The 26,642-nt window shown below is 40.5% G+C and overlaps 1 protein-coding gene across 2 annotated transcripts in view; it reads left to right on the top strand.

Annotated features, from left to right (window-relative positions):
* The window catches only part of Cntn5 (contactin 5), a 1,228,807-nt gene that overhangs the window by 848,852 nt on the left and 353,313 nt on the right, over positions 1-26,642 (top strand). For both annotated transcript variants that reach the window (XM_060369300.1, XM_060369297.1), the window contains exon 9: positions 12,212-12,314. In XM_060369300.1, the coding sequence (XP_060225283.1) occupies positions 12,212-12,314 (103 nt within the window). The remainder of the gene's footprint in view (positions 1-12,211; positions 12,315-26,642) is intronic.

The raw sequence follows: 26,642 nt of genomic DNA, 5'->3' as shown, positions 1-26,642 counted from the left end.
CCCAGGGTCCGAGGATTGTTCAAGGTTCCTGAATAAACTCCATTGAAAAAAAAAAATAAAAAAAAAGAAAAGCAGTGTAAAAGAAAACGAGAGAGACAGAGCACGAAAGCACCTGTGTGGAGTGACACCATTGTGCAAGCCACTCGACACAGGGTTCATCTGACTGATGTGCAGCACACGAGAAAGCAGAAAAGTAGTTGACAGAACTCACTTGTCAGAGCAGACCTGATATTACTGATAATTCATTTCTGTTCATCAATTTCAAGATTAGAAAAATGAATGGAAAGGCCACTGGGTAATGGGAAGGCACAAGTTGGTTGTCAATAAACTCTCTGTGATTAATGTGTCATCAACGATTTCTCTGCTGTAACTGATTTGCAAACTTTAACAAAAAAAAAATGTAAGGATAATCTTAAAATCTTCAAAACTTCCTTGATAAAATTGTACACGTTTTCCCTTCAAGTTTTGTCTTAAATGCTTCATCACAACAAACATATACAAATTTTACCTTCCCTGGAATAACTTTCCCGTTTGCCATATCTCCGTATCATATGTAATTTTAAAACTGTCCTGGCATCTTCTCTCATCTTACACACATACACAAAAATGCATGTGGAATCACACACAAAAAATCCTAAAAGCATACACATGTGTAGGCATAAATACCTTCAAACACACACTGATCTCCCTTGCAGCAGAGTTTGCCTGTGTCTGCAGGGTTTCTGCTGGTGCTTTCCATATAGATCCCAAACATCATGTTCAAGAGAAAACTAGCATCAAGGCTACCTGATGCCATCAGTCCAAGGATCCACCAGGCCACGGTGAGTGCACTGACCGTTAGTTGGTAAAAGTTATAAACAAACTTAGGGTATCTGCTGCTACCTCTAAATGGTGACGTTTGGTGCTTTTCAACTGTCTTGGGTCTATTCCTGTCTTCTCCTGAACTGTGTAGTCAAATATTTATTTCTGTGCCCTATAGTTCCAAGCTTATCTATGCTCATGTATGTGGTATACATGTCAGTCCCAGGGCCTTGTGCATACAAGGAGTGTTGAAAGATTTCAGCTTCCAGCTCTGCCTTCTTCTGTATCCATCCCCCTGACCTGGAAACAGTGCTGTTTCTGACAGTCAGACACATTTCATATAGTGCATCTTGTTGAATTTCATCAGCTTTTTTTTTTTTTTCATTTTGTACACTTACTGTTCTTTCTCTGCCTTCAGCTTTGTTAAAATTTGGATCTTTGTTATTTATAAAAATACTGAGATCTTGTGGTTGACTGAACTGTTCAAACTCCAGTGTGTGCAACCGCCTCATCATCTTTGGCATCTAATCAGAACCTCAGTGGATCCAACTCAGTTACAGTGAATATGAAAGAGTTTCTCCCAGGGGCAACACTCTCTGTTCTTTGATTCCTGTTTATATTTCCAGAGCTGCCCATTACTTTCCTGCACACACTAACACACCAGGAAGACAGAGCACCCCATCCCTCATGGTGTTTCTTTTATATCTTGGTTAGTTCAAAATGGTATTGAGCTTTCTCCTCTTTTTCCCACTTGCTGAAATACTTCAGTGCACACAACACTTAGGATATACCTCATTCAGGGAACTTGTCACTTCCTGTCATTTTGATGTATAGCTTTTCCCATTTACTTGATTTTACAAGAGCATCTTTTTAAAAAATACCTTTATTGAATGCTTGAGAGCAAAGTACATGACTAATTAATCTTTATAACTTCCGCAATTCTTAGCAAAATGTTTTGCATATTATAGACACTTAAAGCTACAAGTTAATAGGGTAGGAGAGGTGGCTCAGTGCTTAAAGGTGCTGGCTGCTCTTCCAAAGAACACGAGATCAGTTTCCAGCACCTATGCTGGGCAGGTCATGACTGCTAGAACTCCAGCTCTAGGCTACCCTCTTCTGAACTCTGTAAGCTCCTTCATACACATATTTGAATATATTGCACATAAATAAAAATAAGAAAAAAAATAAAAATAAATAAAAAATTAAAAAAAATAAAAAAATAAGAACACATGTATTACTATATAAATATTAACTTACACATCAAGATACATTTCACTTTTTTTCTTTTTTTTCACTATGAGTTTTTTATTTGATATATCTAGAATAGACAAATCCATAGTGAGAGAAAGTACATAGTGACATCCAGAGGATAATAATAGTGGGAAAGACACAATGTACTCAAAAGCTTTGAAAACATTATGCACATATGATAGGAATTTTGGAGATGAAGGTGTTGCTAGAAATAAATGCTGAATAAAAACTGCTAGATTGTACATTGCATAATGTTTACATTGGTTCATTTCATGATACTTGAATATAATCTAAAACCAATCAGTTATAGTGGCCCATGCCTTTAATCCCAGCACTCAAGGGGGGAAGAGGAAGGCAGATCTCTACGACCTCGAGGCAAGCCTGGTGCACATAACAAGGGAGGCCGTTACATAGTGAGATCCTATCTACAAACAAAGTGTTGAAAACATGGGCTGGAGAGATGGCTCGCTGGTGAAGAGCACCAGTTGATCTTCAAAACGACCTGGGTTTGATTCCCCATAGCCACACGGAGGCTCACAACCATCTGTAACTCCTGTTTCAGGGATCCAATACCTTCTTCTGGCCTCTGAAGGATCAGCCTGTAGGTGATACATGAAGATACATTTCTAACATATTGTCTTTTTTAAAAGTGCAATTCATTATAATGGGAAATATTTCTATTTATGTACTTTGTTAAAAAAAAAAAAAAGAGGGTTCCTTAGTAATGGGAACAGGGATTGTCTCTGACATGAATTCAGTGGCCTGCTCTTTGATCACCTCCCCCTAATGGAGGGGGAGCAGCCTTACCAGGCCACATATAGGACAATGCAGCCTGTTCTGATGAGACCTGATAAACTAGGGTCAGATGGAAGGGGAGGAGGACCTCCCCTATCAGTGGACTTGGAGAGGGGCATAGGAGGAGAAGAGGAAGGGAGGATGGGATTGGGAGGGTTGAGGGAGGGGCCTACAGCTTGGAGACAAAATGAATAAGCTGTAATTACTAAAAAAAATAAAATTTAAAAAATGCATATTAACCATAAATAAAATTAGACATCTGAACTGGAAAATAAAAAAGCACTAACTGGGGCTCAGTGGTTAGGAGCCCTTGATGCTTCCAACAGAGGAGGTGTGTTCAATTGATGGCACCTGTGTTGGGATGCTTACAAAGTCTTCGAACTCCTACTTTACCAAATCCAATTCCCTCTCCTGGCATCCATGGGCACTCCCCCACACACGCATGTTTAGGCACACAGATATACATATAAATAATTAAATAAGCCATGTTTAAAACAATAAGTATCTAAACTCTCCATGGTGATTAAGGCTTTCAACAATGTTGTCTACGTGGAGAGCTGATAGGCAATCGCTTTCTTTCTTTCTTTTTTTTTTTTTCAATGCAGTTTATTCAGGAACCTTGAACAATCCTCGGACCCTGGGGAAAGCCAGCCCACAGCTTTAATAGCCTCTGGGTAACCAACCCAGGCATGCCACGTGTGCAATGCAGATAGGTCCACATACATGGAAGCAAGCCAGATCCTCGGCCTTAGCCAAATGTGGAGTTGTTCGTGACAGAGAGCACTCACCATCGGGAAGGTGGAAGGCGGAAACCAGCTCCATCTTTAAGGCATAGCATTCCGCAGCTCTCTACAGTTCCCCCTTTTTGTTTTAGATGCATCAGGCAAGAGTAGAGGTCTGATCTCTGATATTAGAAATAAATTGGGACTTTGTACTGATGTTCATTTAGGTGTCATCCACCCAAAGAGCATCAGACCCGTCTGATACCTTTTTCTCAGAGGCGGGACCTGGGGCATCAACCCGCATGCAACCAGACATGCTCTTCTCTGGGTCCAAAGCGGCTGACCCTGAGTGCAGTGCTTAGCCTCGCATCCTGAGCGTAACATTTTAGCTTTTTATGGTATCCAACCATGCTTGGGGAGAATGTCCTGCTTCAATGGCTGTAAAGGCCTGAATGATCATGGCTGCATCACACTGTTGTGAGACTCTAATCTTGCATATATACCACAGGCAAACCAAGGAGACCAACACCAGAAGGCCTGCTAACGCTCCCATGCCCGCCCATTCCTTCAGATGATTCATGGCTGCAGCAATCCATGTTGATAATCCTGTGGCTAGTCCTGCGTCCACCCTGGTAGAATTTACTGTGACAATGGCCACTCTCAGCTGCTCCATCGTAGTATCGAATTCTCCAGTCCAATTATCTAAAATATAGCTCGACAATTGTTTAGACAGATTTGCAGCACAGGAAAAATTCTCATGTTATATGCTAGTGACTCAAAGTCCAGCATATTTTCATTGACAGCCAAGTTGAGCGATTTGCCATAGGGTATCAATTTGCTCCTGCACGAGGTCAATCCTCTGATTGAACACCATCAAGCTTCCTTTTAGTTGAGCATTAATTCCTTTATGTACAACTAAGGCATGAGCTACATTGACTAAATGATTATTCAGGGTCTGAGCAGTCTGCCCAATATGACTCATGGCTAATGCCCCGGTGGTAGCTCCAACAGCCGCCAATGAGATGGTAGTAACAATGGTGGCTGTAGTTCCAAGATCCCTTTTCTGTCTGAAGAGAGTCATAGCGTGAGGGGCATCAACGGGCACAGGCACCCAGTGAGGCATTCGAGTAACCAGGGCATACCTAAATTTACTAGCATTCCAGCATTGGGCAAAAAAGCAAGTATCGTTACCACAATTACTTGGCTCTATCTGGCTAATAATGAATAAAAATGGGGGATATAGACAAACAGGTGTGGGCTTATAGAAAATATTATGAGAAGCCTTAACCCCCTCGTTGGAACATCTTGCGTCAGTTCTAGAACTAGCAGTGGTGGTGTCCGAGGTCTGAGTAGGTTCAGGAGACCATTGCCCCCAGGGGCGAGACGTGCTCCATGCCAATTGACTAACTCCATGTTTTCCTCCACTTTTGAAAGTCATTTAAGGTTCTTAAATTATTTTTTCCCTTTTTTTTTTTAATTTTTCATCAATTACACTTTATTCATTCTGCATCCTCCCATAATCCCCTCCCTCCTCCCCTCCCAATCCCACCCTCCCTCCTCCCTCTGCTTGCATGCCACTCCCCAAGTCTACTAATAGGGGAGGTTCTCCTCTCCTTTCTGATCTCAGCCTGTCAGTTCACATCAAAAGTGGCTGCATTGTCCTCTACTATGGCCTGGTAAAGCTGCTCCTCCCCCAGAGGGAGGTGATCAAAGAGCAGGCCAATCAGATTATGTCAGAGGCAGTCCCTCTTCACATTACTATGTAACCCAATTGGACTCTGAACTGCCCTGGGCTACATCTGTGCAGGGGTTCTGGGTTATCTCCATGAATAGTCCTTGGTTGGAGTATGAGTCTCTGGGAAGACCCCTGTGTTCAAATTTTCTTGTTCTGTTGCTCTCCTTGTGGAGACCCTGTCCTCTCCAGCTCTTACTATTTCCCAGTTCTTACCTAAAATTCCATTCACTCTGCCCAACAGTTGCCCATCAGGCTCAGCATCTGCTTTGATAGTCTGAAGGGCAGAGGCTTTCAGAGGCCCTCTGTGGTAGGTTCCTAGGTTGTTTCCTGTTTTCTTCTTCTTCTGATGTCCATCCTCTTTGCCTTTCCGGATGGGGATTGGACATTTTAGTTAGGGTCCTCTCTCTTGCTTACTTTCTTTAGATGCACAGGTTTTAGTGGGTTTGTTCTATGTTGTATGTCTATATGAGTGAGTATATACCATGAGTGTCTTTTTGCTTCTGGGACAACTCACTCAGGATGATCCTTTCCAGATCCCACCATTTACCTGCAAATTTCATGATTTCCTTATTTTTCATTGCTGAGTAATATTCCATTGTGTAGATGTACCACAATTTCTGCATCCATTCTTCAGTTGAGGGGCATCTGGGTTGTTTCCAGCTTCTGGCTATTACAAATAAAGCTGCTACAAACATGGTTGAGCAAATGTCCTTTTTGTGTACTTGAGCCTCTTTTGGATATATGCGCAGTAGTGGTATGGCTGCATCTTGAGGAAGCACTATTCCTAGTTGTCTGAGAAAGCGCCAGATTGATTTCCAGAGTGGTTGTACAAGTTTACATTCCCACCAGCAGTGGAGAAGGGTTCCCCTTTCTCCACAACCTCTCCAGTATGTGTTATCACTTGAGTTTTTGATCTTAGCCATTCTCATGGGTGTAAGGTGAAATCTCAGGGTTGTTTTGATTTGCATTTCCCTAATGGCTAGTGAGGTTGAGCATTTCTTTAAGTGTTTCTCTGCCATTTGGTATTCCTCTACAGAGAATTCTCTGTTTAGCTCTGTTCCCCATTTTTTAAGTGGATTACTTGGTTTGCTGCTTTTCAGCTTCTTTAGTTCTTTATATATACTGGATATGAGTCCTCGGTCAGATAAAGGTTTGGTGAAGATTCTTTCCCAATCTGTAGGTGGTCGCTTTGTTTTGATGACGGTGTCCTTTGCTTTACAGAAGCTTTTCAGTTTCATGAGGTCCCATTTATTGACTGTTGCTCTTAGAGCCTGTGCTGTTGGTGTTCTGTTCAGGAAGTTTTCCCCTGTACCAATGAGTTCTAGGGTATTTCCCACTTTTTTTTCAAGCCGATTTAATGTGTCTGGTTTTATGTTGAGGTCTTTGATCCACTTGGACTTCAGTTTTGTGCAGGGTGACAAGTATGGATCTATTTTCATTTTTCAACATGTAGACATCCAGTTAGACCAGCACCATTTGTTGAAGATGCTATCTTTTTTCCATTGTAAGGTTTTGGCATCTTTGTCAAAGATCAGGTGTCCATAAGTGTGTGGGTTTATTTCTGGGTCCTCTGTTCAGTTCCATTGATCCACTATTCTGTTTCTATGCCAGTACCATGCATTTTTTAAAACCGTTGCTCTATAGTACAACTTAAGATCAGGGATGGAGATACCTCCAGAAGATCTTTTATTGTAGAGGATTGTTTTAGCAATTCTGGGTTTCTTGTTATTCCATATGAAGTTGAGAATTTTTCTTTCCAGGTCTGTAAAGAATTGTGTTGGTAAGTTGATGGGCATTGCATTGAATCTGTAGATTGCTTTTGGTAAGATGGCCATTTTTACTATGTTAATCTTGCCAAGCCATGAGCATGGGAGATCTTTCCATCTTCTCATATCTTCTTCTAATTCTTTCTTCAGAGATTTGAAATTTTTTTCATACAGGTCTTTGACTTCCTTGGTTAGGGTTACTCCGAGGTACCTTATGTCATTTGTGGCTATTGTGAAGGGTGTTGTTTCCCTAATTTCTTTCTCAGCGCTTTTGTCTTATGTATACAGGAGGGCTACTGATTTTTTTTAATTAATTTTGTATCCAACCACTTTGCTGAAGGTGTTTATCAGCTGTAGGAGTTCCCTGGTAGAGTTTTTGGGGTCACTCATGTATACTTTCATATCATCTGCAAATAGTGATAATTTGACTTCTTCCTTTCCAATTTGTATCCCCTTGATCTCCTTCAACTGTCTTATTGCTCTAGCAAGGACTTCCAGCACTATGTTGAAGAGATATGGAGAGAGTGGGCAGCCTTGTCTTGTCCCTGATTTCAGTGGGATTGCTTTAAGTTTCTCTCCGTTCAGGTTGATGTTGGCTATAGGCTTGCTGTATATCGCCTTTACTATGTTTAGATATGTGCCTTGTATCCCTGATCTCTCCAATACTTTGAACATGAATGGATGTTGGATTTTGTCAAAGGCTTTTTCAGCATCTAGGGAGATTATCATGTGGTTTTTTTCTTTCAGTTTGTTAATATGGTGGATCACATTGATGGATTTCCGTATATTGAACCACCCCTGCATACCTAGGATGAAGCCTACTTGGTCATAGTGGATAATATCTTTGATGTGTTCTTGGATTCGGTTTGCAAGTATTTTATTAAGTATTTTTGCATCAATGTTCATAAGGGAGATTGGCCGGAAATTCTCTTTCTTTGTTGAGTCTTTGTGAGGTTTAGGTACCAAGGTGACTGTGGCTTCATAGAATGAATTTGGTAATATTCCTTCTGTTTCTATTTTGTGGAATAGTTTGAAGAGAATTGGTGTTAGCTCTTCTTTGAAGGTCTGGTAGAATTCTGCGCTGAAGCCATCTGGTCCTGGGCTTTTTTTGGATGGGAGACTTTTGATGACCGCTTCTATTTCTTTGGGGGATATAGGACTATTTAGTTGACTTACCTGGTCCTGATTCAGCTTTGGTAAGTCAAATCGATCAAGAAAATTGTCCATTTCATTTAGATTTTCAAATTTTGTGGCATATAGACTTTTGAAGTAAGTCCTAATGATTATTTGGATTTCCTCAGTGTCTGTAGTTATATCCCCCTTTTCATTTCTGATTTTGTTGATTTGGGTGGTGTCTCTCTGCCTTTTAGTTAGCCTGGCTGAGGGTTTGTCGATCTTGTTCATTTTCCCAAAGAACCAGCTCTTGGTTTCATTGATTCTTTGAATTGTTTTATTTGTTTCCAATTGATTGATTTCAGCCCTGAGTTTGATTATTTCCAGCCGTCTACTCCTTCTTGGTGTGTCTGCTTCTTCTTTTTCTAGGGTTTTTAAGTGAGCCATTAGTGTGCTTGAATGAGCTGTCTCGAATTTCTTCTTGAAGGCACTTAGTGCTATGAACTTTCCTCTTAGCACTGCTTTCATGGTATCCCACAAGTTCGGGTATGTTGTGTCTTCATTTTCATTGATTTCTAGAAAGACTTTAATTTCTTTCTTTATTTCTTCCCTGACCCAGCTGTCATTTAGTAACAAGTTGTTCAGTTTCCATGTGTGTGTAGGCTTTTTGCTATTTCTGTTATTGTTGAGGTCCAGCTTTATTCCATGGTGATCAAACAAGATACATGGGATTATTTCAATCTTCTTGTATCTGTTGAGGCTTGCTTTGTGACCCACTATGTGGTCTATTTTCGAGAAGGTTCCATGAGGTGCTGAGAAGAAGGTAAATTTTTTTGTGTTTGGGTGTAAAGTTCTGTAAATGTCTGTTAGGTCCATTTGATTCATGACCTCTGTTAGAGACATTGTTTCTTTGTTTAATTTTTGTTTTGTTGACCTGTCCTTTGTTGAGAGTGGGGTGTTGAAGTCTCCCACTATTAATGTGTGGGGATCTATATGTGCTTTAAATTTTATCAATGTTTCTTTCACAAATGTGGGTGCCCTTGTATTTGGGGCATAGATGTTCAGGATTGTGATGTCTTCCTGGTGGAATTTTCCCTTGATGAGTATGAAGTGTCCTTCCCCATCTCTTTTGATTAATTTTGGTTGAAAGTCTATTTTATCAAATATTAGAATGGCTACTCCTGCTTGCTTCTTGGGTCCGTTTGCTTGGAAAGTCGTCTTCCAACCCTTTACCCTCAGGTAATGTCTATCTTTGTGTCTTAGGTGTGTTTCTTGTATGCAACAGATTGCTGGGTTTTGTTTACGTATCCATTCTGTTAATCTGTGTCTTTTTATTGGAGAGTTGAGTCCATTGATGTTGAGAGAGATTAATGACCAGTGGCTGTTAGATCTCTTGATTTTGATGTTGGCTGTGGTCATCAGGTTGTGTGCTTGGTTGCTTTTTGTTTTACTGAAGTATTATTTATTTCCTGTGTTTTCTTTAATGTAGCTAGCTTTCTTGGGTTGTATTTTCCCTTCCAGTGTCTTCTGTAATGCTGGATTTGTTTGTAGGTATTGTTGAAATTTGTTTTTGTCATTGAATATCTTGTTTTCTCCATCTATGAGGACTGAGAGTTTTGCGGGGTATAGTAGCCTGGGCTGACATCTGTGTTCTCTTAGGGTCTGCATGATATCCGTCCAGGCCCTTCTGGCTTTCATAGTCTCTGTTGAAAAGTCAGGTGTGATTCTAATGGGTTTGCCATTATATGTTACTTGGCCTTTTTCCCTTGCAGCTTTTAGGATTTTTTCTTTGTTCTGTATACTTACTGTTTTGATTATTATGTGGCGGGAGGATTTTCTTTTCTGGTCAAATGTGTTGGGTATTCTGTAGGCCTCATGTATTCTTATTGGCCTCTCCTTTAACTTGGGAAAATTTTCTTCAATGAGTTTGTTGAAAATATTTTCTGGGCCTTGGAGAAGGGAGTCTTCTTTTTCCTCTATACCTATTATTCTTAGGTTTTGTCTTTTCATATTGTCTTGCATTTCTTGGAGGTCTGTGTCAGGAATTTTTCGGATTTAACATTTTCTTTGACAGATACATCGATTTCTTCCATTGTATCTTCTACACCTGAGATTCTTTCTTCCATCTCTTGTAGTCTGTTGGTTATGCTTACCTCTGTAGTTCCTGTTTTCTTCCCTAGATTCTTCCTTTCCATTATTTCTTCCATTTGTGTTTTCTTTAATTTTTCCAATTCTATCTTCAGGTCTTGAGTTGTTTTGTTTACTTGCTTCACCTGTCTGATTGTACTTTCCTGTTTTTCTTTTACTTCCTTCAACTCTGTTTCTATCATTTCATTCAGTGTTTTAAGCATTTCCTTTCTAAAGGCCATAAACTGTTTGGCTGCAGCTTCCTCTATTTCTTTACGGATGGCGATATTCTGTTTGAGTTTATCTTCCTCTATGTCTTTACGAATCTTATTTGTTTCCTCTGTTATCATCTTCATGAGCATACTTGTTAGGTCATCTTCTTGGATTTCAGTTATGGTGGGGTGTCCAGGGCTACTTGCCCCTGGGTAACTGGGTTCTGGAGATGCCATATTGTTCTGTCGTTTGTTGCTTGAGCTTTTATGCTGGCCTCTACCCATTGTATTATCTTAGGTGTTTGGGGTTATTTTCTGGTGGTTCCTGGGGATCCTGTGGTGGAGAGAATCCCCTTTGCAGAAAGCTGGTTTTTCCTGAAGGATGTCTTCTCAGCTTTTTGGGTATAGTCCCTGGATGGCTGGTGTTTTTTCAGGAGTTGCTCACCTCAGGGATATAGACCTGAGTGGTAACTGTGGTCTTTGTTAGTCGAGAGGGTTCTCCTCTCACCCAGGGAAGTCCTGAGGGCAGCTGCCCTGTTTCTGGGTTTCTTGGTGCAAATTTAATGATCAGCTGCTGTGACCCAGTTGGACATCAGGCGCGCCTCAACTGTTTGTGCTTGTGTCTGGAGCACAGCTGAGTGCTGGCGCCTTGGCCCCACTAGACTGCTAGTCAGTACAGTTTCCTTCCTTCCCTGTGGATTCTCTGGAGAGAAGGACTCCCAGTGTCTTTTTTTGCCCTGGTGCACACTGCTCAGTGTCTGCCAGCTGGCTGGCCGCAGAAACTGCCTGTGCCTGGAGCACAGCTGTGTGATGGTGGCTCAGTCTCTGCCAGCTGTCTGGTGCACAGAAACTGCCTGTGTCTGCCTTTGCGGCTTTTGGGAGCCTGAGTGCCTCCCTAAGCTGGGTAATTTTCCGGGGACCTTTTTGGGTTGGGGGTGAGCTGAGTGCTCTGAGATCAGACCCGCCGTTTCTATCTCCGGCGGCGAATCAGGCACACAGGCAGGCAGGGCTCTGTGCCGGAACCTGGGTCCCCGGCTTTGGCTCCAGGCTGGCTCCTGGGGTGCCCGTGGAACCCGCCCGAGTCTTTTCCAGTGGATATCTGGGTGACCTAAGGCTGGTCCCAATCGTTTCCTGTACCCTGGGGTTATCTCTCAACTGAAAATTCCCGTCTCTGATAGTGTGGTGCACACGGTTCAGTCTGGGACCGTGACCAGAGACACTGGCTTGTGGCTCTGGGCTGGGGCTGGGGCTGGCGGCCGGCAGCCAAGGGTCTGGCGGAACTGGGATCTCTTCCGCGGTTTAGCCGGGTGAGTTAAAAGCTGATTGAATCCCCCACCGTGGGGTATCCTCTCACCTGGGAAACACAATGACTGTGTTTTATGGCCGAGAGTTCTGATTGCTGGTCACTGTGCTGATCCTGCTGTGCTGCTGCTCAGAATGAGAGTCCTCCCGGCGCCGCCATCTTGCCCCTCCCGGCAATCGCTTTCTTACAGGAATATTGCGATGTCACCATGAAGATTGACCCTAAGTGTGCTCTTTATTTCCACATATCAAAAAATTCCCGCAACCATCCAACACACATTAGCTACCAAACCACAGTGATTTTCCATATAATATCTCCAACACTGGAAAAAAAAAATAAAACTGTGACATTCATTTTACGCTTAAAGACTATTCTTTATTTCCCAGGTGTGATGGGAGAATATGAGCCGAAAATTGAGGTCCATTTTCCTTTCACGGTTACAGCTGCTAAGGGAACAACTGTTAAGATGGAATGCTTCGCACTTGGCAAGTAAGTACACATTATTCTATAATTAGACACAATTGTTTATTAAAACATGACTCAGCTCTTTGGCTCATGTGTTTCACTAGGCTTCACTTTCCCAGAAGCCCTGTGCTGACAGGGGAGGCTGGGAATTGACAAGTAGCCAGGTCCCTTGAGCTGCTAAGCCATTTGTATGCACAGTGATGCTTGGAAATTTCTCATTTTAACATAAAGGAAGCTTGTCTACATGTAGGAGAGCTTTACATCCTCAGATTTTCTTCAGCAGTCCCATAAGGGCATGGAGAGGAAAAGGACAAATTTCTCTTCATGTGCAGGAAGTATACGTTGAGAGTGTGAGGACTATCCGGGTTTATAAGAGTAGAGGGGGCACAGCTCAGTGATAGAATGCTAGCCTAGAAGGGGCAGGATGTAAGTGCAATCCTTAGAACCACAAAGAAAACCAAAGATTTGAAGGTGGTAAGGAGATGCATCTACTAGTGAAGTGCTTGCCACTTAGAAGTAAGAAGCAGAATGTTGTCTAAGAACCCACCAAAGTAGTCAGGCATGTTGTGTGCTCTTGTAATGTAGTGCCCGGGAGACTGGTGGTTTCCTTGGGTTTCAATAGCCAGTCTCTGCCTGGACTATTTGACAAATCCTAGAACAGTAGAAGGCTGTCTTTTATAGTGTTTGAGAAACCAGCTGAGCTTGTCTTCTGACTCCTACACGCACATGCATGCATATATACGTGCATATATACAAACACACAAACACATACGCACACACACCCTGAGACATATGCTATAGGAGAGTAGTTACAGACCCGCTGAGTATTTGATTGTCTCCTGAAGCAGCAGCATGAGAACAAAGCTGTTAATATGTACATTGCAAACGTTCTCCAAACGAAAGAGGATGAAGACTATACCCTCATGCTAGACGGACTGAGCGGCCCTGTTTCTGAAGGTGTAAGTGCCGTGCCGTGTAGTGGCTGTTAATGATGGCAACAGTGCAGGTCTTAGCATATAAGCCAGGAGTGGAGCTCTTATGATGTTTGATTATGGTGTTATGATTTGTGTCAAACAAAGTGATATTATTTTTAGAATGACAAGACCTTGCGATCCTTTCATGATCTGTAATTATAATTTGTATAAACAGGTCTCTATCAGAGTTATTACTCATTTTAGGGCTGCTCAACGAACACCCACATTATTACATAGCGATAAAACATGTTTTAGGAATGTGTGGATTTCTGAATAGCAGCAGGATCAGACCGCAGAGGAGACAATATTAGGAAACAGCAGAGATTGGGATAAAGGATCATGGAGAAACATCATCAGCACCAGGTGTTGCAATCTTAAGACATACTGTGATAACATGTCTATGCGGTTCCACTCACACCTAAAATCATATGACAGAAAACCAAATAAAAGTCTATGTAGCCCACTATTTAATAATTTTTTTTTCCGCAAAAAGAAGTATAATTTTAGGAGTAACAATGCATGTGTGTTTGGGGGAAGGTGATCTGGTCTGGCCCATGGGACAATTCCAAAGCCACAGACATTGGTTAAGTGTAACAGGATGACACCTTTAACTCCTAGTGTTGCTGCCATTGCCTGGGAGCCACCAAAGTCAGACTCTTGATAAATGGAAAAACAATATATTCCAATGGGATTTCAAAGGCTTTAGTATATCCTGAAGTTAAACAATTTTTAAATGCCAAAATTTGTACTAAATCCAAGAACAAAAAGGGGTCATATTGTAAAACAAATTAGAAAACTCGATTTATAGAGAAAAACAACAGAGTCTGTCCCCAGGCAGGTTGCTTAATAAGTTAGATGTGTTTGTTTGGGAGAGGAATATGTTTAGCAAATTGACGCTTCAAGTCTCTCCTTCTAGGTGGGACTCAAGAGCTCAAGTCATTTATATTGTCAAATCTTTATTTTCTCCCATGTTCTTCTTGTTTCCACTCACCAAAACAAATAACTTTAAAAGGAGGTTAAGAAAGACATGTCTCAGCAAGGAAGCACTCTCTGTGTGTGTGTCTCTCTGTCGCTCTGTCTCTGTCTCTTTCTCTCTCTCTGCTTGATCCTCTTTCTATGAATCATGGTGATTGAGGAGAAAACATTGTGGGAAAACATGTCAGTACTTAAAACTCACCTATGACCATAGGGAAATAAAAATAAAATAAAAAGGGGACACCTTGACCTGTTTGAATTTCTCCCTAATGCCACAAGAAGCAGCTGATCAGTACCAACATGAACACTAGGGTTTCAAGAGGATATAAGCACACAGATAGATTCTGGCTCTCGCTATGTGTGCTTAGTGAACTTCAGTTAGGTTTCCCTCATAAATTGCTCTTGACTGGATTCTGCAATGATACTCCCACAAGTCCATTCTGTCTCAGGGTCTCACAAAATTGGAACATTCCTTGTTGTTTCCATAACAACTTCCATTCAATGCTCCCTCAAAGATACCATCTTTGGACTATTGTCTATAACTTACCCTTAGTATTCTGTATTCAAAAACTTATTTGCCTTTCCTTCTACAGTATCCTTAGTAGAATTTTGAACTACTTATACGTGTGCTTTGGTACTGAAAATGGGTCTTGAGCAGTCAGGAACCCAGAGAAAAACAAATTACAGCTCAGATGGTTTCAGAAAATTTAGGAGTGGATTAAGCTGAAGAGCTGTAAATGTCTTAAGGGGAACCAAAATGGGAAAGCAACATGGAGCATGTGTAGATCAGGAGCAGTGAAAACTCACTATTGCCTGCAAGAGAAGAGATCTCATGACACCAGAACCAGAAAAAGCTGGAGATAGGAGCGTATCAGAGGCTAGGCAGTAGGGAGACAGTCACTCAGGACAAGAACATGGGTGAAGGATACCTCAGGGAATTTACATGTTGTTTTCTATTTCTTATCGTTTCTCACTTCCTCTGGCGGTTCCCATGAAGCCAAGTAGAAATTTCCTACTAAGCTAGCTTGCAACGTAGAGGATGTAGTCATCAGAGGAGGTTTAGGGGAAAGATAATGGCATGCAGGATAAACAGACAATAGTCAGGTAGGTGTACACATTGAGGACGCAAGTCTTGTGAGAACAAAGCTTATAACTGTATTCTCCCTGTACGCATCACTATTGCCTCCACCAGTGTCCACCAGTGTACAGTACTCAGGAAATAACTGCTGATGGAAGCAACTACCTTAGACACAAGAAGTCCACTTATGTCAACTACTTATTAATAAATAACTTCCTTACACTGTACTATAAAATGCACCTATGTGTGTGTATTCTGTACTTCCATCCATGGCTCTCTGATCATCCATTTTTGTACAAATGTAGAATCATTCTTTCATCTTCCCATCTATTCTTGCCTCCCTTTGTTCATTCCCCATTGTATTTAAATTTACTGCTTCTCTCTCTCTCTGACTGTAAGAATGCTTATCATGAAAACTAGTCTGAAATAATGTGAGTAAGTGTCTAACATCACAGTTGTTAAGTACAGGCTCAATGTTACATAGCAGATATTTATAATCATCTTGTACAATGAAACCTTTACTTTTCATCCCAAGGTATATTATGTTGATGTTCTATTCTATGTGAGAAGATTGAATGAAACTTCAAGGAACAATTTATCATCTACAGAGGATAAAAGGATGTGATGTATGGTGGGAGGGGTTGAGGAGGAAGGAGAGAGGGATATGGGGAGGGCACAGAGATTTATCGCAATGATGCACTCTTGAGTTAAGCATTAGAAGACCATAAATATAAACTATTATTATTACTTGTTTTAAGCCTTTCTATATGATATTGGGCAGTCTAGGTTTTCTATCAGAAATCACCATTTTCATCATTTGGCAAACTGAATCAAACACCTTCTAGATGTAGCTCTTGCCTCAAGGAAAGTTTTTAACTCGTTAAGGAGCAGGAGCTAAAACTCAGGAACTGAGGTTTGCATAGTTCATTTTATATAGACAAGTAGAGTAAGAGCCTGGAAAGGACAAAAGTTCTAAACACGGGTCTGAAAACTTTAGTGCCCACCACAGTGCACAGTCCTGTTTTCATGGCCATGCCATTCTGTCTATTCTCACACCTTCTGATTCCAGCACGATGCACACTATGCCCACCTCTCACACACCTTGACCAAGCTAACCCCACCATGGTCAACCTCTGCTGCTATGAATATTAATTATTTTCCACTGTTTTCTCATTGAAAACCGGGACTAAGCAATAGCAGATTTTATTCACTTGAACGTTCCCTGCCCCATGAAAGGATGGCATGAACATCAGCTGGGCTGAACTAGGAACTGTGCAGCTGTTAAAGATCCCTGTATGAGGCCTGTAAGCAGTCGCCCCACGGCGCACAGACAATGCTTTGTTCTTCGTAAGAAGCATCTTCACGTGTTAGTGCTCTGTCCTCCAAGATGTTCAGGTTCTGTGAAGTTAAGCATATGATGTATAATGTTTATCACACAAAATAAATTTAAAATGCATGTTCCTAATTTTCTGTTCTCTTAAATGGAGTTAGAAGAAAACAAATGTATATAGATTATGAAACCACCATCTTTAATGGCACCAAAGTTTACTGACTTAATTTGAAGTTAGAAAAGTTAGGTTCCTACCAACTGCGAGTTTACTTCTAAAGAAAACTCCAGTTAAATCTAAATTTGAATTTAAAGATTTAGATGTTTTCTCTCCAGACTGCTGTGCAGGATAGAGCAGTATATAGTAGCTCAATGTCCTAGAAATTGCTTTAAAAATGGAACTACACACTATCAGACACAGAACTTATAAAGTGGCTGTGACAGATTCTATTTTGTGATGGTCAATTCCACAAAAGGTATTTCTCAGAAAAATGGGAAGTGCTTCAGTGTGATCCACGGGGAAATGGGAGAATGTAATAGCTTGGGAAATACAGCAAGAAGTAAAAAAAGAAAACGGAGCAGGATTAATTACTCCGGAAAGAAAAAGCTGTTTTAGGCATATGGAAAGCTATTATCAAGAGATTGCTCACAAGCTGTTCTCCAGTCTCAACAAGGTAGAGAGGGAGTGAAACTCAAGCACCATAGCATTAAACTAAAAGAATTAGATTGGACGTAATATAGAATCTCTTGACAAAGTGAGTTGTTATGGAGAAAATGGGCTATGGGGAAAGGTAGTGGAAGGCCATTCCCTATGCTGCTCTAAGAATATAATAATATCCATTTGTCTCCTAATGATTTAGTTGTAATGTTCAGGTCAGATTTGCAATGAAAGCTTTAAACAGTCTTGTTTGCTGGCAGCTTACCTTCCCACCATTTGGACAAGACATTAAAGCAGTGGTTCTCTCTCAACCTTTCTAATGCTGCAACCCATTAATACAGCTCCTCATGTTGTGGTGACCCCCAACCATAAAAGTATTTTTGTTACTACTTCATAACTATAATTTTAATACTCTTTTTTTAAATTAATTTATTTTTAATTAATTACAGTTTATTCACTTTGTATCCCAGCTGTAGCCATCTCCCAAACCCATCCTCCCAATGCCACCCTCCCTCCCTCCTCTCCTATAACCCTCCCCCAGTCCACTGTTAGCAAAGGTACTCCTCCCCTTCTATCTGATCCTAGTCTATCAGGTCTCATCAGGTCTGGCTACATTGTCTTCCTCTGCATCCTGGTAAGGCTGCTCTCCCCTCGGGGTGGAGGGGGGCGATCAAAGTGCCCATCCCTGAGTTTATGTCAGAGAGAGTCCCTGTTCCTATTACTAGGGAACCCTCTTGGAGACTGAGCTGCCATGGGCTACATCTGTGCAGGGGTTCTAGGTTATCTCCATGCATGGTCCTTGGTTGTCATAGCAGCCTTAGAAAAGACTCCTGTGCCCAGATTTTTTTTTTTTTGGTTCTGTTGCTCTTGTTGTGGAGCTCCTGTCCCCTTTAGGTGTTTCTAGCTCCAAAAACGTCTAGTCTCTGAAGAAAGAAATAGAAGAAGATATCAGAAGATGGAAAGATCTCCCATGCTCATGGCTTGGCAGGATTAACAGTAAAAACTGGTTATCTGATAAAAAGCAACCTACAGATAAAATGGAATTCCTATCAAACTACCAATACGATTTTTTACAGACCTTGAAAGAAAAATGCTCAACTTCATATGGAATAACAAGAAACCCAGAATCGCTAAAAACAATCCTCTACAATAAAAGAACTTCTGGAAGTATCTCCATCCCTGATCTCAAGCTATACTATAGAGCAACAATACTAAAAACTGCATGGTACTGGCATAGAAAGAGAATGGTGGATCAATGGAATCAGATAGAAGATCCAGAAATAAACCCACACACTTATGGACACCTGATTTTTGACAAAGATGCGAAAACCATTCAATGGAAAAAAAAAGATAGTATCTTCAACAAATGGTGCTGGTCTAACTGGATGTCTACATGTAGAAAAATGCAAATAGAGCCATACTTATCACCCTGCACAAAACTAAAGTCCAAGTAGATCAAAGACCTCAATTTAAAACCAGACACACTAAACCTGTTTGAAGAAAAAGTGGAGAAAAGCCTTGAACTCATTGGCATAGGAGACAACTTCTTGAACAGAACTCCAACTGCACAAGCTCTAAGATCAACAATAAATGGGACCTCATTAAACTGAAAAGCTTCTGTAAAGCAAAAGACACTGTCATCAGAACAAAAAGACTGCTTAAAGATTGGGAAAGGATCTTCACCAGATCTTCTTATATCTGAAATAGGACTAATATCAAGAATATATAAAGAACTTAAGAAGTTAGCAAAAAATCAAGTAATCCAATTAAAATATGGGGTACAGAGCTAAACAGAGAATTCTCAATAGAGGAATATCAAACGGCAGAGAAACACTTAAAGAAATACTAAACATTCTTAGTCATCAGGGAGATGCAAATAAAAACAACCCTGAGATTTCACTTTACACCCATCAGCATGGCTAAGATCAAAACTCAAGTGAGAACATACACTGGAGAGGATGTGGAGAAAAGGGATCCCTCCTCCACTGCTGGTGGGAATGTAAACTTGTACAACCACTTTGGAAATCAATCTGGTGCTTTCTCAGACAATTAGTAGTAGTGGTACCTCAAGTTCCAGCTATACCACTCCTGGGCATATTTCCAAAAGATGTTCAAGTATACAACAAGAACATTTGCACAACCATGTTCTTAGCAGGTTTATTTGTAATAACCAGAAGCTGGAAATAACCCAGATGTCCATCAGCTGAGGAATGGATACAGAAATTGTGGTACATTTACACAATAGAACACTACTCAACAATTAACAACAAGGAAATCATGAAATTTGCAGGCAAATGGTAGAAACTAGGGAAGATCATCCTGAGTGAGGTATCCCAGAAGCAGAAAGATACACATGATATATACTCATGTATAAGTGGATATTAGACATATAATATAGGATAAACATACTAAAATCTGCACACCTAAGGAAGCTAATCAAGAAGGAGGACCCTGGGTAAAATGTTCAATCTTCATTTAGAAAGGCAAACAAGATGGACATCAGAAGATGGAGAAAACAGGGAACATGACAGGAGCCTACCACAGTGGGCTTCTGAAAGACTCTATCCAGCAGGGTATCAAGGTGATGCTGTGACTTGTAGCCAAACTTTGGGCAGGGTGCAGGGAATCTTAATATTCTTATGAATTGTAATGTAAAGATCTGATATGCAGGATATATGTTCTGAGATCTATGTGAAAGGGCTAGTCAATGAACATAGGGGCACAACCCACAATTTAAGAACCATGGCATTAAAGGCTCAGCCTTCAGCCCAGAGTTAGGGACAAAGAGTTACTCTGGCATGACCCAGATGCCTGTTCTTAGACATTGAACACAAATATCTGGACTCCCTCTGGGCTCCAAGAAATACTTTCTTTCAGAGGCTTTTCCAAGGGTGTCAGAGATTTAAAAGTTATTGATATTTTCAGTTGTGATTGTTGAAGTCTACTCAAGTTATTAGCTGAATGCAGAGTGACAATTTGAATTTTAGAATATGAGGAGTTAATAAGTGCATTGAAAACATTAAAATTTGTATCACAGGTAGGCATAGCAGATCTCAGGACTCTATTGAGATCACTAGTTCAAGGCAAATCTTGGTTTAGCAAGACTCTTTCATATGTAATAAAAAAAAAAAAAGAACGTATGTTAACTGTCCTATTAGAATCTAACTATTTGAAGAATGGCTCAGGTGAGACTTGGGAACATTTGTCCTACATGGTTGGAAAACTCAAATGGTGTTTCTGCCCTGATGTGGACAAGGAATCTTACTGAGATGAGATTCACAGCAACCTCAAGCCTACCAGCAGCCTGCAGGGGCCTGTGAAGAATAAGCAGAGTCAGTGCCTCTCTCGTGTGCACAGAATTAGTTAGCAGATTCTCAGTCCTCACTTTGTAGAAGGTGGGTGTTAAGAGGAGATGATGGAAACAGTGGCAGCATTTCCATTTCACACTCTGAAAACCTTCTATCAGCCCTACTCTTCCTGTACCTCAGTCTTACATGCATGTTCACACCTGAAGCCCTGTAACACCGTTCCCTCAGTCCAAAATATCCTACCATCACCATTTCCACTCTGACTTCAAAGCTAAAATCAGATTTCACTTTTTCATTAAATCTCCTGTGCTTTTCTATGGAGCCAATATCACACCTTCAGAGCTTATATTTGACCACATTTATGTCACCATCTTTTCAGCTCCACTGGGACAGTTGTATGTGTCCGTCTTCTTTAGAGTGCTGGACTGCTCTTCTATGTGATGGGTACTGAATGTGCTGACTGCACTGAACTGAAGGGTGAGAAATAGGGCTGATCTTTCATAGCAGGACTGTATAATCACATCTGCAATGGTCAAACAAATATCTTTAGAAGCAGTTCACATGTCCTGGCCATGAAAAACTTCACACACAATTTACATTAGCTGCAGTTTACTGGCATCTTTTATTTCTCCATGTGACCTTTCCTAGCCCACAGAAAGATAGCTAGATATGTCAAATAGCCACCAACAAGGGAGTAAAATGTGGTCAGTGATGCTTAGCTGCCCCCATGCAAAAGGGCAAACTTGAGGTTGCTCTGTAATAAAAATGCCATATGCCTCAAAGAAGAACAGTTTATCTCCCAGGGCAAACCTGCAAGCTAACAGAATCAGCTAATAGTTGTATAGGCAAAGGTTTTTTTTTGTTTTTGTTTTTGTTTTTTTGCTTTTTTGCTTTATATATTCCTTATCTTGCTCATGCAGCCATTAACACACAATCAGATCAGTGGTGCTCAAAAGGCCTTGAGGCGGTTAGGGTGATAATTACTGAGAATGACATCTCTACACTCCTCTGAAACCTGGGAAAGAAAAACACATTCAATTTCCTGCCACTTTTAGTCCTGCTTATCTCTCCAAGAGGGCTTACAGTCATACTTTTTACAGTCCATCTCACCATTACATGTCCATTTAGGAACCCATGACCAGGAGCACTCTCTGTCTGACCTTCCTTCCTTCCTTCCTTCCTTCCTTCCTTCCTTCCTTCCTTCTTCCTTTCTTTCTTTCTTTTCTTTTTTCTTTTGTCCTTCATTTCTTTTTGTATGTTTATCGCACATAAAATGGTTCTATTTATTAATTAATAAAGTTAAGTTTTGCTGAAATTTATGTTTTATTTTCCTTGGTCTTCATCCAAATTGTCTCAAAGGACTACACTTGATTCCTTTGTACTGTGAAAATGACAAGGGCCCCTGAGGCGTCCCAATCTGTGACTACCAAAGGAATTTCCTCTTTCCTTACAGACTGATGATTTATTAATACTGTATATTTTAAACTGCCAATCACTAACAACTGTTGGAGTTAAAAATGAATTTGACTGATGTGATATTCGCCTATCAGACTCAAATAAAAAACCTGGAGAGAGGAGTCAGTGCTTGGGTATAGGGATCAATAAATTCTTGGATCTTACTAGGAAGCTGTACATATGAGTCAAGAAACTTATTCTGTAAAGTGTGGCTTGCTTGAGCATTGCAGTGACCAGGGATGCATTTTCATTTCACATGGTACCTAAAGGTAATGATGACTTACCAAACATCAGCAAATGCAGTGTCTGTGGCCTGACATCTGTCTGTAGATGGGAGACAAAGATGATACAGAATGTCTAGACCAAGACTCTCAAGTTCAGATTATGTGTTAAGGTTCTTCTTTTGGTGTCCATGGTGTATCTGGCCTTCTGGCAATACCTGCCTTGAAAGGAAATGCTTTTGCTTCATTTTTATTTAGATGTGTTATGCATTTCTGGAGAAACTTCCCCAAGGCTGTCTCAGAAGCAGCTGCTCCAACAGAAAAACTGGGTAGATGTGAAAACTGAGCAGGGAGAAATCCACAGAGGCAAACCCAGCTCTCCCAGTTCCACACCTGGTGCTTCTAGATTTATTGTAATATCATGTGGCCAGTGAGAGTAACTCTCATTTTGTCCCAATGAAGGACTTTCTGGACACAATTAAATATCTCAGTGATAGGCAATTAGGAATATTAGGATAGACATGGCATCATGGGTGGGAGTCAGACGATCATCCCGAAGTGACTGAGATTTTTACTTAGATACCTTGTGCTGTGGCTTTTGTGGTCAACCTTCCTGCAGTTTCCATCAAATTACTTCTTTAGTTGTGGATTATGAAGTCAAAAATATTTAAGTACTTTAAGTATTTAACATTCTTAAAGAGTTATAAAATATTATACTCATAAGAAGCTTATCTTTATCTTATATTATTCTACATCACAAAATCATTCCTTGATACAGAACCCTGGTATCTAAATTAACCATTACCGGATCAATAAAAGATGTAACCATACAATTTAGCAATACGGCATCAGAGTTCTTTTAACTGAGGTCCCGCCTAGACCTAGACACTTTTCATGTCCACTTAGTTTCAGTACACAGCACAGACATGTTTCCTGTGACCAGTTTCCTTATTGCCCGTTCCTACACTCTTAAAGTTTCTGTGAGTTTTATGTGGTTGCCACCACAAATAACTGTTACATTCTACTAAGCTATCTAATTTTATTCTAATGACAGGTTAACACTCGTGTTTCTACTGTGAAAGTTCGATTTATCTAGTACTAAACCTTCAAAGATGTCTTTATTTAAGACACTATTCTTGGTGATAGGTTTTGACAACATTTAATTTTTAAATCTGTCATAGTACACAGACTCTCAAAGGTGTTTTGAGTCTCCCTGAATCATTGTGCCATGAACTCAGCTTGCTTGTCAGTGTGTCTGCTAGTGCCACATTGGTATTAGTCACACTATGACAGCCACAGCAGGAAGTCACTAAAGATTGTCAATTTGAAATTTTAAAATATTGTATATTAAATTCTTAGAATGGCTTGATATGAAGTTGAAAATTTAGACATGCAGTATTAGTGAATGACACATATTCATGTGCAAACCAGTTAGAAAACTCAAGCCACAAAACTAGGTCTCCCAGTTTCCAAACCAGTGTTCCTGCCTCAGTTTCCCCACATTTAAATCTTCCAGTATTCTATTTCCAGTTGTACATGGGCACTGACTCCAAATCCTTTTGAGAGTCCTACTAGAAAGTAAAATGTTTTCTTCAGTGATTATTTCTTCTAATGGTCACAATTAGATCACTAGAGTGATTTCAATTCTCACTTTAAGATTGTAAAACTGAGAATATGAAGATATAGCAATAAAAATCAACCTATCTTTCCTATCCTTAGCAACCCTTCTCCTTGACTCTAATAACTGACTGTACCATGACAACCCAGCATCACTGATTTTGCTAAACCTTCAGACTGACCTCTTCCTGTTCATTGCCTGAGTCAAAAACACAGTTCAGGACCAGTGCTGAATTAGGGTAGCTTTTTCACCTCTTTTGCAAATGAAGATGCAGATGCACTTTTTTTTTTCCAAATGCCAAATATTATATTCAGTGACAAAGCTTACATTGAGTTATTCTGATTCTGATATTCACTTGATTTCTGAAGAGATTTTTGCAATTTATTTTATTTTTTACAATTTATTCATAATCTATCCTGATTGAAGCCCTATCCCTCAACTCCTCCCAGTCCCACCCTCCCTTCTTTTGCCTGTCCTCTTCCCATAATCCATTGAAAGGGGAAATTCTCCTTTGCCATCTGCCCATAGTTTGAAGTCTCATCAGGACTTCCTGGATCATCTTCCTCTGTGGCCTAGTAAGGCCACATGGTCAGGGGTAAGTGGTCAAAGAACGGGCAATTGTTCTTCCCTATCAGTGGACTAGGGGAGGAGTATAGGGGGAGAAAAAGGAGGTTGGGTGGGACTGGGAGGAGACGAGGGAGGGAGCTACAGTTGGAATACAAAGTAAATAAATTGTAATAAATAATAATAAACAAAAAATAAAGAAAAAAGAAATTAAATCCCAATAAACAAAGCAATTCAATAAAAAATGGGGTACAGAGTTAAAAAGAATTCTCAACAGAAGATCAAATGGCAGAGAAACACTTAAAGGAATGCTCAACATTCTTAGTCATCAGGGAAATGCAAATCAAAACGACTATGAAATTCTATCTTACACCCATCAGAATGGCTAAGATCAAAAACTGAGGTGACAACAATGCTGTAGAGGATGTGGAGAAAATGAAACACTCCTCCATTGCTGGTGGGAGTGCAAATTTGTACAACCACTTTGGAAATCAATCTGAGCCTTTCTCAAAAAAAAAAAAAATTGAGATTAGATCCACCTCAAGACTCAGCTATAAAACCCCTAGGTGTATACCCAAAAGGGTTGGTGACCTAAGGACCTCTCAGTGGATCCCACAGGATATATCTGTAGCAATTCCAACTCTGTGAGCAACATCTTCTATGTTTTTATTATGGATATCATACCCCAAAAGGTCTATATGATAAATGCTTTGTTCTCAAGCTGGCAAGATGGGTAGGTTCTTTGGACCAAGCTGTTTGTTAAAATCTTATTTTAAAGGAAGCTATATATCTGTATAACTGTATAATGACTGACGGGCTCTTTCACTTAGTGTCATGCATTTTAAATATGTTGATCATGAATTAGGTATGTTAAAAAAAAAAACAAAACAGACAATTGACTCCATGACAGAGGGAGCCCCTGCTCTCCTTACTTGAGGATCCACATGGACACTGATCTACATCTGAGTAGAGGTCGAGGTCCTCTTCATATATAGACCTTGCTTGGTGCATTATTCTCTGCAAAACCCCCATAAGCTCAGATTTATTCTTTTTAGCTTTGTTGGTCTACTGATGGGGCTCCTGTCCCCTCCGTGTCCTTCTATCCTAAGACTCCCTGTGCTCTGCACAGTTTGGCTGTGAGTCTCATAATCTGCTTTTATCCTGTTGAGTTGAGCCTTTCTTTTTTTATGGTTATTATAAGTGTTTATTTTTTAATTATTTTTATTATTATTTTTTTTATCAGTTACATTTTATTAACTCTGTATCCCAGCCGTGTCCCGATCCCTCATTCCCTCCCAGTCCCTCCCTCCCTCCCTCATCTCCACCGTGCCCCTTTCCAAGTCCACTGATAGGGGGGACCTCCTTCCCATTCATCTGATCCTGTTTTATCAGGTATCTTCAGGACTGGCTGCAAAGCCCTCCTCTGTGGCCTAACAGGACTGCTCCTCCCTTCGGGGGTGGGGAGACCAAAGAGCCAGTCATTGAGTTCCTGTTAGAAATAGTCCTTGTTCCCCTCGCTTTGGGAAACCAATTGGTTACTGAGCTACCACAGGCTACATCTGAGTGGAGGTTCTAGGTTATATCCATACATGGTCCTTGGTTGAATGTCAGTCTCAGAAAAGACCCTGTGCCCAGATATATTTGGTCCTTGTGGAGCTCCTATCCTTTCCCCATCAGACTAACTCCCCTTCTTTCTTATGATTCCCTGTACTCTGCCAAAGGTTTGGTCATGAGTCTTTGCTTTGAAAACACTGCTAGTTAGCGTCTTTCAGATGCGCTCAGTAGACTCCTGTCATACGTTCAATACACATCCCATCTGTCTTTCTAAATGAGGATTGATTATCTTACCCCATGTCCACTCAATTGATTATCTTTTTTAGGTGTATAGATTTCATTATGTTTATCATATCTTATAGGTCTATATAAGTGAGTATATCCCATGTTTGTCTTTCTCCTTCTGGGATATTTCACTCAGAATGATCTTTACTAGATCTCACCATTTGCCTGCAAATTTCATGATTTCCTCCTTTTTGATTGCTGAGTAGTATTCCATTGTATAAAAATACCACAATTTCTGTACCCATTCCTCCATTGATGGACATCTGGGTTGTTTCCAGGTTCTGGCTATTACAAATAGAGCTGCTATAAACATGGTTGAGAAAGTGTCCCTTTTG

This window comes from Meriones unguiculatus, chromosome 1 (genome assembly GCF_030254825.1).
Source record: "Meriones unguiculatus strain TT.TT164.6M chromosome 1, Bangor_MerUng_6.1, whole genome shotgun sequence".
Classification (NCBI taxonomy): domain Eukaryota; kingdom Metazoa; phylum Chordata; class Mammalia; order Rodentia; family Muridae; genus Meriones; species Meriones unguiculatus.
Note: the sequence above shows the minus strand (reverse complement) of the source record. Positions and strands in the feature narration are given on the sequence as shown.